The sequence below is a fragment of the Raphanus sativus genome, chromosome 2 (genome assembly GCF_000801105.2).
Source record: "Raphanus sativus cultivar WK10039 chromosome 2, ASM80110v3, whole genome shotgun sequence".
NCBI classification, from domain to species: domain Eukaryota; kingdom Viridiplantae; phylum Streptophyta; class Magnoliopsida; order Brassicales; family Brassicaceae; genus Raphanus; species Raphanus sativus.
In genome coordinates, this window is record NC_079512.1 from 35,132,902 (window position 1) to 35,144,264 (window position 11,363).

The window sequence follows — 11,363 nt, forward strand, 5'->3', positions numbered from 1 at the left end:
AGTACTACCTCCACGACTTGCCTTCCTCTTACAACCTCGTCCTCAAGGAGGTTCTGGGCCGAGGCAGATTCTTCAAGTCGATCCTCTGCAAGCACGACGAAGGTTTGGTGCTCGTCAAGGTCTATTTCAAGCGCGGCGACTCGATCGATCTCAGGGAGTACGAGCGGCGTCTCGTCAAGATAAAGGATGTGTTTTTGTCTCTCGAGCATCCTCACGTCTGGCCTTTCCAGGTTCGTTTGAGATGGCTCTGTCTTGGGTTCGTTTTGGTTTTCGAAAAAGGTGATAGCTTTGATGCAAATTGGTTGATTTGATTGTTTGTTTTGTAGTTTTGGCAAGAGACTGATAAAGCGGCTTATCTAGTGAGGCAGTACTTCTTTAGTAACCTGCATGATCGGTTGAGTACTCGGCCTTTCCTCAGTCTTGTGGAGAAGAAATGGTTGGCGTTTCAGGTCTTCTTCTCTCTTCTTGCATCACTCTCTCTCTTTTTTGTTGAAGCATTCTTTTTACGGAACTTTGTTTTTTTTTCTTGTTTCTGCAGTTGCTTCTTGCTGTGAAGCAGTGCCATGAGAAGGGTATATGTCATGGTAAGCTTTTGATAGTCTTGAGAGCATATGAGTCTCATGATCGTTAAGTAAATTGTGATTATTTGAATTGTTTTTAGGTGATATCAAGTGCGAGAACGTTTTGGTCACTTCCTGGAACTGGCTTTACCTTGCTGATTTTGCGTCCTTCAAACCCACGTACATTCCTTATGATGATCCTTCGGACTTTTCCTTTTTCTACGACACAAGGGGACAAAGACTTTGTTATCTGGCTCCCGAGGTACTATAGAACCATTATCAATTTTTTCTTTTCCTTTTATTTGTCGTATTGTTCTATTTCACCTCTGCTGAGAATATTATTATTCTGTACCGCTCTTTCAATAAGCCCTTTGTCCATGGTACACTAACTACAGTTGATTTTTTTTCTTCTGTATAACTACTAATAAGTGGTGGCAAAACCGTCAACAACAAACCACCCTTTCTTGTTGGTCAGGTTTCTATGGTTTTTCATGTTTAAACAGATTGTTTCTTAATTACAGAGATTCTATGAGCATGGAGGTGAGACCAAAGTTGCACAAGATGCTCCATTAAAGCCATCCATGGATATATTTGCCGTGGGGTGAGATTATATACCATCTTGTTTTACATCACTCTATCTGTTCAAACCTTTTATCAGTATAGCAAGATAAAGACCCTTCTATTGGTTTAGGCACACATACATTTTCAAGGCGGAACAACATGTTCTTACCTTAGCACGTGCATATTTGGGTTGATAACCTATTGTAATAGTTTCATATCAATGCTTCAGGTGTGTGATAGCAGAGCTTTTTCTTGAGGGTCAGCCACTCTTTGAACTGGCTCAGCTTCTCGCTTATCGCAGAGGACAACATGATCCTAGCCAACACCTTGAAAAGGTATTTCCTAATGCATCTTTTTTTTTCATTACCTCTGTATAGGAATCAATCTCTTTCCCTTTCCTCTCCATTTTCTTTCTTGCGACCTTTCACGTTGATCTTTTAGATATATAAATAGTTCTTTTCACCTTCTTTCTGAGTGATGCATGGACTTGAGACTTCAGTGGTTCTGAGTTGGATTTTTTTGGGGCTGATTTTATTTCGACTCATATTTGTTGGTCTTTCTCTTTTTATTGGATTCAGATTCCTGATCCAGGAATTCGCAAGATGATTCTTCATATGATTCAGTTAGAACCCGAAGCACGCCTATCAGCTGAAAACTACCTGCAAAATTATGTGGGAGTAATTTTCCCAAACTACTTCTCACCATTTCTGCACACTTTGTACTGCTGTTGGAATCCACTTCCTTCAGATATGAGGGTAACATCATCATTCTCTGCAAAATAAATTTTCACTCTGCATCAACATGCTTTATATCATTTTGCTTTGTTTTTGTTAGGTAGCAACTTGCCAGGGCATATTTCAAGAAATACTTAAGAAGATGATGGAAAATAAGCCAGGTGATGAGATCGGTGTTGATTCTCCTTTACCTTCACATCCAGTGAACACAAGCAAGGTACAAGAAACTTTCGCAAATCAGAAATTGAACACGTCGAAGGACTTGATAAGAGATACTGTAAACTCCAAGGACGAGACCCTTTACTCTATTTCTGATGCACTCAAGAAAAATCGCCACCCTTTCTTGAAAAAGATAACAATGGACGATTTGGGTACACTGATGTCTCTCTATGATAGCCGTTCTGACACTTACGGAACGCCTTTTCTACCGGTGGAGGTTAACATGAGATGTGAGGGAATGGTTCTGATCGCATCTATGCTTTGTTCTTGTATCCGCAATATCAAGTTGCCTCATTTGAGGAGGGAAGCCATACTTCTGTTGAGGTCTTGCTCTCTGTATATTGATGATGAAGATCGCTTACAACGTGTACTTCCGTATGTTGTTTCCCTGCTTTCTGATACAACAGCAATTGTGCGGTGTGCTGCCATGGAAACTCTATGTGACATTCTGCCGCTTGTCCGAGATTTCCCTCCCAGTGATGCGAAGATATTCCCGGAGTATATATTTCCGATGCTCTCCATGCTTCCTGATGATCCAGAAGAGAGTGTGAGGATATGTTATGCCAGCAATATTGCAAAACTTGCTCTTACTGCTTATGGATTCTTGATACATTCTTTCCAGTTGAGCAACGTTGGGGTTCTTAATGAATCAACTTCGCCGCAGATCTCCAGTACACCTGCTAGTGAGTTGCAAAAGGCAAATGGCGACGCACAGCTTGCTCAGCTTAGGAAAACTATTGCTGAAGTTGTTCAGGAGCTTGTTATGGGTCCAAAACAGACTCCGAATGTTAGAAGAGCACTTCTTCAGGACATAGGGGAGCTCTGCTTTTTCTTTGGTCAGAGGCAGAGTAATGACTTTTTACTGCCCATCCTCCCTGCCTTTCTTAACGACAGAGATGAACAGCTAAGATCTGTATTCTTTGAGAAAATTGTCTATGTATGCTTCTTTGTCGGTCAGAGAAGCGTGGAGGAATATCTCTTGCCTTATATTGATCAAGCTTTAAGCGATCAGACAGAGGCTGTCATTGTCAATGCGTTGGATTGCTTATCCATACTATGCAAGAGTAGCTTCTTGCGGAAGAGAGCTCTCCTCCAAATGATAGAGTGTGTTTATCCTTTGCTGTGCTATCCATCTCAATGGGTAAGGAAAGCAGTCGTCACTTTCATCGCTGCCTGCAGTGAATTCTTGGGTGCTGTCGACTCTTTTGCTTTTATTGCCCCAGTAATACGCCCCTTTCTCAGTAGACTTCCTGCATCAATTGCTTCGGAGGAAGGTTTGTTTTCATGCCTAAAGCCCCCAGTCACAAGGGAAGTAGTTTACCATATCTTGGAAACTGCCAGGAAACCAGAAATCGCCGAAAAACAGCGGAAGATATGGTATAGTACTTCACCTCAGTCCAAAGACTGGAAAAATAATGATTTTTTTAGCAAGGATACTGGGAACATGAACTTGTTAGAACAGAAGAAAAGTGTGGAAGGGAAAAAACCGATTATGAATGCATCGCAGCAACAAGAAGTTCAAGGAAAGTACGCAGAAAAAGATGCTAAACTGAGAATCCCTAGAAACCCAAGACTGAATGCTTCTAACACAGTTGAGCATCGTGATCACTTGAATCCGGAGAAGTTACAGTTCTCTGGGTTGATGGCACCATATATGTCTGGTTTGAATAACTTAACTGAACCAGAGGGAATACCTCTCTATTCGTTTAACATGGACAAACGAGTAGCTATGAATCCTCCTGTGGCTTCTGAGTCTTCACTGCAGATGAACTCTCTGGGCATGAGTTCGTTGTCAGTACCATGGATGGATTCCATGAGCAAGTCATTTAACTTGGCTAGTTCGGTTCCAGTGCCTAAACTAGTTTCTGGATCATTCCATGTTGGTACCAACCCTAAACAATTTTACAGAGTGGTACATGAGCCAGAAAGCAGAGAAAATGAGCAAATGTCCTCAGTCATCAGCAAATTTCAAGACCTGGGTGTATCCAGCTCCTCGAAAAGTGCTTCTGTAACATCAGAAGATGCATCTTCAATATCCGATCTCGTAGGAGAACCATCTCCGTCAAGGACATCGGTTCCGGATTCAGGTTGGAAGCCTCGTGGGGTATTAGTTGCTCATCTGCAGGAGCACCGCTCTGCGGTCAACGACATTGCCACTTCAAGCGATCATAGCTTCTTTGTCAGTGCATCAGATGATTCCACGGTGAAGGTGTGGGACTCAAGAAAGCTGGAAAAGGACATCTCGTTTAGGTCAAGGCTAACATATCATCTCGAGGGAAGCAGAGGGATGTGCACAACAATGCTTAGGAACTCAACTCAAGTTGTAGTTGGAGCCTCCGATGGTGTGTTACATATGTTCTCCATAGACCATATCTCAAGAGGCTTGGGGAACGTAGTGGAGAAGTATTCAGGCATTGTTGATATCAAAAAGAAGGATGTTAAAGAAGGCGCCTTAGTTTCTCTTTTGAATTATACCTCTGATAGCTTGTCTGGCCCTATGGTAATGTATAGTACACAAAACTGTGGGATTCACCTTTGGGACACAAGATCAGATATAGATGCATGGACACTGAAAGCAAACCCTGAAGAAGGATATGTGTCTTCTTTGGTTACAAGCCCATGTGGGAATTGGTTTGTGTCTGGGTCTTCAAGGGGAGTACTAACTCTTTGGGATCTGAGATTTCGTGTTCCCGTACATTCATGGCAATACCCTATAATATGCCCCATAGAGAAGATGTGCCTCTGCTTTCTTCCTCCAAGCGTCTCGCTGTCTACCACGATGAGACCTTTTATTTACGTTGCTGCTGGTTTCAATGAAGTTTCACTCTGGAATGCAGATGGTGGTAGCTGTCAACAGGTAATTTTGTTTTTCCATTTTTATTGCTCCTTCAGCTTTGATGTTAGTCTATGAAAGTAACTCAGTTGTGATAATATTAGACCATATCATCATTGAGTTGTATACTTATAAATGAGCTGATTCTGTAGGTATGGAGAGTAGCCAACTATGAAAATGAGACGAATGTTTCCGAGTTTCAATGGAAGCTACCAGGCAGTAAAGCAAATCCCAAGACGAATACTCGCCAGAACAATAGCTCCAAGTATAGAATTGAAGAGTTGAACGAGCCTCCTCCTCGTCTTCCTGGTATCCGCTCCTTGCTTCCTTTGCCCGGAGGCGACTTGTTAACAGGTGGTACCGACTTGAAGATTCGGCGTTGGGATTACTCCAGGTTCTTAAATCTAAAACTTCAAGCAAACGTTTTGTCACACTTGTTGTGGATAAATAAACAAAAACCTGACGCAGTTTCTTGTTTTCTGTGTTGTTTGAACCAAACATAGCCCTGAGAGAAGTTACTGTATCTGTGGTCCGAGTTTGAAGGGAGTTGCAAATGATGATTTCTACGAACTCAAAACCAACTCTGGAGTGCAGTTTGTTCAGGTCTGTTGATTAACTATATAATATTTGATAAAGACGCAACACACTACTAATCGTAACAGTTTAAGGTCGCCACTAAAACTATCGTTAAGCTTTTGACTTAACTTTTATTATGCAATTTGTGCTTGTGTCTTTGGCAGGAGACAATGAGGCGACCTTTGGCGACCAAACTGACGGCAAAGGCAGTACTTGCAGCGGCTGCAACAGACACAGCAGGATGTCACCGTGACTCAGTTCAGTCTCTGGCATCAGTGAAGCTGAACCAGAGACTGTTAATATCAAGCAGCCGAGATGGAGCCATTAAGGTCTGGAAGTAAGAAAAAACCATGATGGTTTCTTTGTTTGTACAGTGTTGTTATAGTGTTTCTTATACTCTTTACCGTTTTCTTTTCCTCATTGTAACATCAGATGCTAAAAAAAAACTTTTTAGCTTTGTATCTTTAGCTTACGTTTTTTCTATTTGTAAAGATTTTTCTTTTGATTGATTTAAACAGAAGATAAATTCAACAGTTACTTTACCATACATGTTACAATCATTTTTCTATGTATTTGGAGTGGAAAGGTAATCATATAATGCTATTTGCTATTAGGTTGTAAATTGCGTTACCGATCACTAAATGAAAAGAACAAATTATCAAAAAGTCGATTTTATTGAGAAAATAGCATTGTCTTACACATTAAACAAGAAAGGTATTAAAACAAAACTTCAAATCGAATGCGTTCATCATCTATTTCTCAGATGAGTTGGGTCCTCTCTTCTTGCCAAATCCAACAACTGCAAACAAGAAATCAAGAAAAAACTTTAAGAATCAATTGGATTAACATGCAAGTTCCAGCGGTTCCATATATGTTATGCTATATATAATGAAAACCAAAAATGGAGGAATCTATAAAACGAAAATGAAATGCACACACAGCTAGTATGAAATGCCAATTGTCTAGAAAATAGACACGAAGTACAATCAGCAGAAGTCTCAAAAAAAAAAAATCATTAATCTTGACTCTCTACATAACTTAATTAACTGTAGATGTGAAACCAAAGCTTAATCTACAACCAAAGCTTAACTTACTTTAGTCCAATCGCCACAAGTATTCAGACACTAAGCCAACTAACTAACTAAAAGAGAAGAGAGGAAAATATTGATTACCGGCGGTGACGAAACGGCGGTTGTGTTGAAGACGTTTGTGGGCACGGCCACGTGGCTTCTTCTTCTTGTCCTGCTTAGCCACTTTAGGCGTCTGTCCTCTCACCTTACCGGCACGAGCCAATGAACCGTGAACCTTACCTAATCATTACACAACAAAACATCAGTAACATAAGAAGAAAAAAGAATTATCAGACAGAACAGGCTCAGAGAGAACTCACCCATAGTTGTTCTGACGACTGAATCGGCGCTACCTCCGGCAAATGTGTGACGACAGCTTTTTGTTAGACTAGGGTTTTCTCTCTTCTATATTTAAGTATGATGAAGACGATCTATACGTATAAGGCCCATTACTGATCACTTAATGGGCCTAACTTAATATTTTTTTTTCAGTTGGAAATTGGAGTCCCCGCCATTATTTGAGTTGGTGTATAACCGCTTTTGTAGTTCAGCCAGCGGCCCATTGACACGCCATATTAGCCCAGTAGGCTTTTATAACATTATCCACGACAGGTGACGTCAGCTTTGTGTACACTGTAATAAGCAAGCAGCTCTGATAAACTCCATCTCTTCCAAAAACCCAACCAAAACCCCAATCTACTTGCAGGCTCTGTAGAAGCTAGTAAGTGAAGAGGAAGAAGGGATGCTAAGGTTTCAATGCTCTATTCACCTTCTTCAGCCTTCTCCTAAGGCGAATTTCAACAGCCACTCGAGTCTTTGCTTCCACAATTTGACGCCGTATCGGGTCAACGGCACGAATTGGGTACCGAAGATCGAGAGGGTACGTGCGGATTGGTCGAGAAGTAGTGTAAAAGTGCGGGTAAATGGTGTGGGTCGAGAACTGGAAGAAGAAGAAGAAGAAGAGTTTGAAGAAGAAGATGAGTTCACGACGAGGGAGAGAGAAAGAAGTTACGGAGGGAAGAAGAAGGAGGAGGATATCAATTACGATAAAGATCCTGAGTTCGCTGATATTCTCGGAGATTGTTTAGATAACCCTGAGAAAGCTCAAAAGAAGGTATCAAAGTTTGCATCTTTCATCTATTTTTGAAGCTTACAGTTTCAAAGGAGGAGCCTTTAATCTTTTTTTTTTATTGTTGTGGTGGAATTGGGTGGTAGATGGAAGAGAGGTTGAGGAAAAAGAGGAACAAAATTCTTCATACCAAGACTGGTTCTGCTACTTCTATGCAGGTCACTTTCAACAAGTGAGTGGCTTGTACATTTGATGTACTGGATCATTACTTGCCATCATGCTAACTCTCTCTCTTGGTTTTGTTCTCTTTGTAAGGTTTGAGTATTCGAATTCATACATGTGGTTGGAGTTTCACAACGCTCCTCTGGATAAAGACATTGCCTTGATCACTGATGTTAGCTTCTTTTTTTTCTAAAACCAAAATCTTATTAGCATTCCTATAGCTGCAATGTTTTGATGGCTTAGAAATCTTGCAGACAATCCGTTCGTGGCATATCCTTGGACGGCTTGGTGGATACAACTCCATGAATATGCAAGTATGTCACTATCTATGTCAGAAACTAAAAGCATTATTTATCTATCCACTTTCTTCTTGTTAAGCTGCTTTCTCTTTTGTCAATAATGGTGCTAGTTATCGCAAGCGCCGGTGGATAAGAGGCCAAACTATGATGCTATCCTTGGAGCTAATATCGAGCCGACCACATTCTATAACATTGGGGATCTTGAGGTTCAAGACAATGTTGCTCGCATATGGTGATAAGTGATAACTCTTACTCCACCCTAAAACAATTTTCTCAAGTCTGAGAGTTTTTTTTTTCTGGCATTTGCTGATTTGTTACTATGATGTGAATGATGTTTTTTCGACAGGCTAGATATTGGGACCTCGGAGCCGTTGATTCTTGATGTTCTGATAAACGCATTGACACAAATCAGCTCAGAGTGAGTTCAGTTCTATCTCTCCTCTCTCTAATAAGTTTAAAACGGTTCTGGAGTGCACATGGATCAAATGTGTGGAAGAGCTAAATGTTGAATGTTTTTTGTTTGTGTCCAGCTATGTTGGGATCAAGAAACTTGTGTTTGGTGGATCTGAGTTTGAGAACTGGAAGGAGAATTTGACGTCCGAGGAGTCTGGTTTCAGAGTCCACAAGATTTAGCATGCTCTTTGACTTTGTTACAAAGACCACTTGATATATAACTTTCTCCTCTTATCATTGCAATAAAAACCTATATATAATGTATGCTTCGTTTATCATTTTATGACAAATTTCAATAACGTTGAATATGATCAGATGTCAATTATGTATTATCTGTGTGAAAACATAAACCATAAACGCTACAAGTCTGGCACTTGCACGCACTTGGAGCAACCAATGAAAACAATTAAGCTGCGGTTAAAACGATGGCAGTATAATAATAGTTTTAATAGTTTTAACTTCATTTGTGAATAGAAGGATGACAAGGTTGGTGGTTCAAACAAAACTTTTAGCTGTTCAGGAATAATCTTTAGCCTACAAACACAGTCTGAAACTCTCAAAACGAGCTTATTTAGAAGAAAGATATTCATTCAATGGCGGAGGATTCTTCAAGCCTGTCTGTTCCTCCTCTTGGGGCCAGACTTGGCGACTCTGAGGCCTTTGCTGATCACGCTGAGCCTAGCAAGCGCTGCCTTCTTCAAATCAGGCCTGTAGTAGTTGTCCACAACCTGAAAAACATTAGACAATAAATCAGTTAATAACTAGTAGGTAGGCAAAGGAAACAAGAAAAGAAGCGGATATGAAATGGCGCACAGAAGAAAGAGTATATCTCAGAAGCCAAGCGTAACAAATGTATTTCATAGAAGAAAGACCCCACAAAGGAGTCCTCTTCTTACGTGTTAGCTTTCTCATCACTGATATAAAATGCAAACCAAATAAACTAAATTTAAATTCCAAGTATGATTATGCTTTATAATTAGCTCAGAAGCCAAGCGTAACAAGTATACTTCATTGAAGAACTTCACGAAGAAGCTCTCCTTATATGTTAGCTTTCTCATCACGGATAAAAAGTTGTAACATAAAGAAAAGCAGGCATAAACAGTAACATTTACAGCTAAAAACATAGCTCAGAAGCCAAGCGTAACAAATATATTTCATAGAAGAGATACCCCACAAAGGAGTTCTCTTCTTACATGTTAGCTTTCTCATCACAGCTCATAAAATCACAACTATAATGAAGCCTAACGAGTAAAATGATATTCTAAGCAAAGAGATCATTAGCTCAGAAGCCAAGCGTAACAAATATATTTCATTGAAGAGATACCCCACAGAGGAGTTCTCTCCTTACGTGTTAGCTTTCTCATCACAGCTCACTAAAACCAAACTACAATGAAACCCTAAAGTATCAATTCATCAGAAAATATAAGAAGAACTGAGTTATACCTGGTTGGCAACAGCTTTGGCCATCCTCGGGAACTCCTTCTTGAGGACAGACTTGTTAACAGAGAGCTTTGGCTTGTTTTGCTTCTTGGTCTTGGTGGTTCCAAGTACCACACCTTGCTCCTTGTCAGCTGGCTGGATGGTCACTGTCTTTTTGTTTGCCAAACCTGAAATCACAAAAAAAAAAGATCCAAACTTTAATAACAAGGACATATACAAACACAAATCCATGAAGACAATTTTAATCACATGAGCATGTTGCAGTATCATCCTGACATACTCATCTAGTTCACGACAGACATAAAAGTAAAGACTTGTGTTTATAAGAAACATTTTATCTCACATCCAGAAGAAAAAAAAACAACAGTTCACACATCATTACCAGAGTGCTTGTAAGAGTTGAGGTTGCAGAGGTTGTTGCTCTCCTTGCTGAACTGAACCTTAGCATTGCCTCTACCGAACTGTTTCACCAAGAAACAGTTGTTTCTCTTCACGATCTCCCACACCAGCTGTCCTGGAACTGTTGTCATTTCGATCTCCTACACCATTAAATAAAATACAAAATTAATATCTATGAAGAACAAAACGAACAAATGGATGTCAAGAGATGTATTGAGCTCACCTAGCAAATTGAATAACTAGACAACGGCGGAATAGAGAGAATGAGACTTGTGCCGGCGTTTAAGTTTATGACGATGAGTTAACATATATACACACTCGCTGCAAAACCCTAGTTTTAATTCTGTTGAATAATTAATATTGATAAATTGTCATTTACTTTTATTTATCAAAGGGCGTTTGGTCTAGTGGTATGATTCTCGCTTTGGGTGCGAGAGGTCCCGAGTTCGATTCTCGGAACGCCCCAACATTTATTTTGTAAGTTTTTAAATTAAATACACTTTTATACTTTATAGTTAAACATATATTAAATCACTAATGTTCATTTCTTTATATTACTATCTATGTTTCCAAACAATATACTTATTTCTTTATACTACTATCAATGTTTCCAAACAATATATTTTATATACTACTATCAATGTTTCCAAACAATACAATAATTAATCTTAGGGGGATGTATTCAACTGAGAGTTTCAGTTGATTTGTATTAAAATGACAAATCCACTGTTATTCAAACATGAATTTTAAAAACTCATTTAAAATCCACTGTTATTAAACTTGACATTTCGTAAAATACTCTGAAATCCAGTGTTATTGAAAATATTTTAAGTTGTAGGATTTTAAAGTTTTGAGGTGATTTTAGGGTGTTTGGGTGGAGTTTCTTAGTTAAAATAAATAAAACTCAAATCCCATTGTTTTAGGTGAT

At 39.6% G+C, this 11,363-nt stretch overlaps 5 protein-coding genes, 4 non-coding genes and 1 pseudogene across 10 annotated transcripts in view; 4 read left to right on the forward strand and 6 right to left on the reverse strand.

Moving 5' to 3' along the window:
• Positions 1 to 831, forward strand: part of LOC130508711 (serine/threonine-protein kinase VPS15-like) — a 1,054-nt gene extending 223 nt beyond the window's left edge. The window contains exons 2-5 of the mRNA XM_057004355.1: positions 3 to 230; positions 327 to 449; positions 539 to 584; positions 662 to 831. Of these exons, the coding sequence (XP_056860335.1) occupies positions 3 to 230; positions 327 to 449; positions 539 to 584; positions 662 to 831 (567 nt within the window). The remainder of the gene's footprint in view (positions 1 to 2; positions 231 to 326; positions 450 to 538; positions 585 to 661) is intronic.
• LOC108821075 (serine/threonine-protein kinase VPS15) lies at positions 7 to 6,025 on the forward strand. Its single transcript, XM_018594124.2, has 11 exons — positions 7 to 230; positions 327 to 449; positions 539 to 584; positions 662 to 822; positions 1,082 to 1,161; positions 1,351 to 1,456; positions 1,700 to 1,876; positions 1,956 to 4,931; positions 5,060 to 5,301; positions 5,411 to 5,510; positions 5,648 to 6,025. Exons 5-11 carry the CDS (start codon positions 1,142 to 1,144, stop codon positions 5,822 to 5,824), a joined length of 3,798 nt encoding a protein of 1,265 aa, XP_018449626.2. The 5' UTR covers positions 7 to 230; positions 327 to 449; positions 539 to 584; positions 662 to 822; positions 1,082 to 1,141; the 3' UTR covers positions 5,825 to 6,025.
• Positions 6,026 to 6,138: 113 nt separating this feature from the next.
• Positions 6,139 to 6,977, reverse strand: LOC130508104 (40S ribosomal protein S30). Its single transcript, XM_057003336.1, has 3 exons — positions 6,874 to 6,977; positions 6,656 to 6,793; positions 6,139 to 6,282 (listed from the first exon to the last, which is right to left on the reverse strand). The coding sequence occupies exons 1-3, from the start codon at positions 6,875 to 6,877 to the stop codon at positions 6,236 to 6,238; spliced, it is 189 nt and encodes a 62-aa protein (XP_056859316.1). The 5' UTR covers positions 6,878 to 6,977; the 3' UTR covers positions 6,139 to 6,235.
• A 203-nt stretch (positions 6,978 to 7,180) lies between these two features.
• Positions 7,181 to 8,910, forward strand: LOC130508105 (uncharacterized). 2 transcript variants are annotated; one of them, XR_008942732.1, is made up of 7 exons: positions 7,181 to 7,667; positions 7,769 to 7,854; positions 7,938 to 8,016; positions 8,099 to 8,158; positions 8,254 to 8,382; positions 8,490 to 8,561; positions 8,674 to 8,729. XR_008942732.1 is itself a non-coding variant. In XM_057003337.1 (7 exons), the coding sequence occupies exons 1-7, from the start codon at positions 7,296 to 7,298 to the stop codon at positions 8,774 to 8,776; spliced, it is 894 nt and encodes a 297-aa protein (XP_056859317.1). In that variant the 5' UTR covers positions 7,182 to 7,295; the 3' UTR covers positions 8,777 to 8,910. The 2 variants fall into 2 exon arrangements, 1 of the variants encoding a protein (XP_056859317.1); XM_057003337.1 differs by having other exon boundaries at positions 7,182 to 7,667; positions 8,254 to 8,375; positions 8,674 to 8,910.
• Positions 8,911 to 9,036: 126 nt separating this feature from the next.
• LOC130508106 (60S ribosomal protein L28-2-like) lies at positions 9,037 to 10,799 on the reverse strand. Its single transcript, XM_057003338.1, has 4 exons — positions 10,659 to 10,799; positions 10,419 to 10,575; positions 10,040 to 10,203; positions 9,037 to 9,324 (listed from the first exon to the last, which is right to left on the reverse strand). The coding sequence occupies exons 2-4, from the start codon at positions 10,564 to 10,566 to the stop codon at positions 9,205 to 9,207; spliced, it is 432 nt and encodes a 143-aa protein (XP_056859318.1). The 5' UTR covers positions 10,567 to 10,575; positions 10,659 to 10,799; the 3' UTR covers positions 9,037 to 9,204.
• On the reverse strand, positions 9,422 to 9,517 carry LOC130508848 (small nucleolar RNA R24). Its single transcript, XR_008943034.1, has one exon. It is a non-coding gene; the product is annotated as a small nucleolar RNA R24 (small nucleolar RNA).
• Positions 9,573 to 9,663, reverse strand: LOC130508853 (small nucleolar RNA R24; annotated as a pseudogene).
• On the reverse strand, positions 9,719 to 9,814 carry LOC130508849 (small nucleolar RNA R24). Its single transcript, XR_008943035.1, has one exon. It is a non-coding gene; the product is annotated as a small nucleolar RNA R24 (small nucleolar RNA).
• LOC130508850 (small nucleolar RNA R24) lies at positions 9,874 to 9,969 on the reverse strand. Its single transcript, XR_008943036.1, has one exon. It is a non-coding gene; the product is annotated as a small nucleolar RNA R24 (small nucleolar RNA).
• Positions 10,800 to 10,828: 29 nt separating the features above from the next.
• TRNAP-UGG (transfer RNA proline (anticodon UGG)) lies at positions 10,829 to 10,900 on the forward strand. Its single transcript has one exon. It is a non-coding gene; the product is annotated as a tRNA-Pro (tRNA).
• Positions 10,901 to 11,363: the final 463 nt, after the last annotated feature.

Coding starts and splice junctions, on each gene's coding strand:
- LOC108821075 (XM_018594124.2), top strand. CDS start 1,142: ATGGATATATTTGCCGTGGG. Junction 1,457..1,699: donor CTAGCCAACACCTTGAAAAG/GTATTTCCTAAT, acceptor TATTGGATTCAG/ATTCCTGATCCAGGAATTCG. Junction 5,511..5,647: donor CTGGAGTGCAGTTTGTTCAG/GTCTGTTGATTA, acceptor TGTCTTTGGCAG/GAGACAATGAGGCGACCTTT.
- LOC130508104 (XM_057003336.1), bottom strand. Junction 6,283..6,655: donor CCGCCGTTTCGTCACCGCCG/GTAATCAATATT, acceptor TCTTGTTTGCAG/TTGTTGGATTTGGCAAGAAG.
- LOC130508105 (XM_057003337.1), top strand. CDS start 7,296: ATGCTAAGGTTTCAATGCTCTATTCACCTTCTTCAGCCTTCTCCTAAG. Junction 8,159..8,253: donor ACAACTCCATGAATATGCAA/GTATGTCACTAT, acceptor TAATGGTGCTAG/TTATCGCAAGCGCCGGTGGA. Junction 8,376..8,489: donor GACAATGTTGCTCGCATATG/GTGATAAGTGAT, acceptor TTTTTTCGACAG/GCTAGATATTGGGACCTCGG.
- LOC130508106 (XM_057003338.1), bottom strand. CDS start 10,566: ATGACAACAGTTCCAGGACAGCTGGTGTGGGAGATCGTGAAGAGAAAC. Junction 10,204..10,418: donor CAACTCTTACAAGCACTCTG/GTAATGATGTGT, acceptor TTGTGATTTCAG/GTTTGGCAAACAAAAAGACA. Junction 9,325..10,039: donor CCAAAGCTGTTGCCAACCAG/GTATAACTCAGT, acceptor AATGTTTTTCAG/GTTGTGGACAACTACTACAG.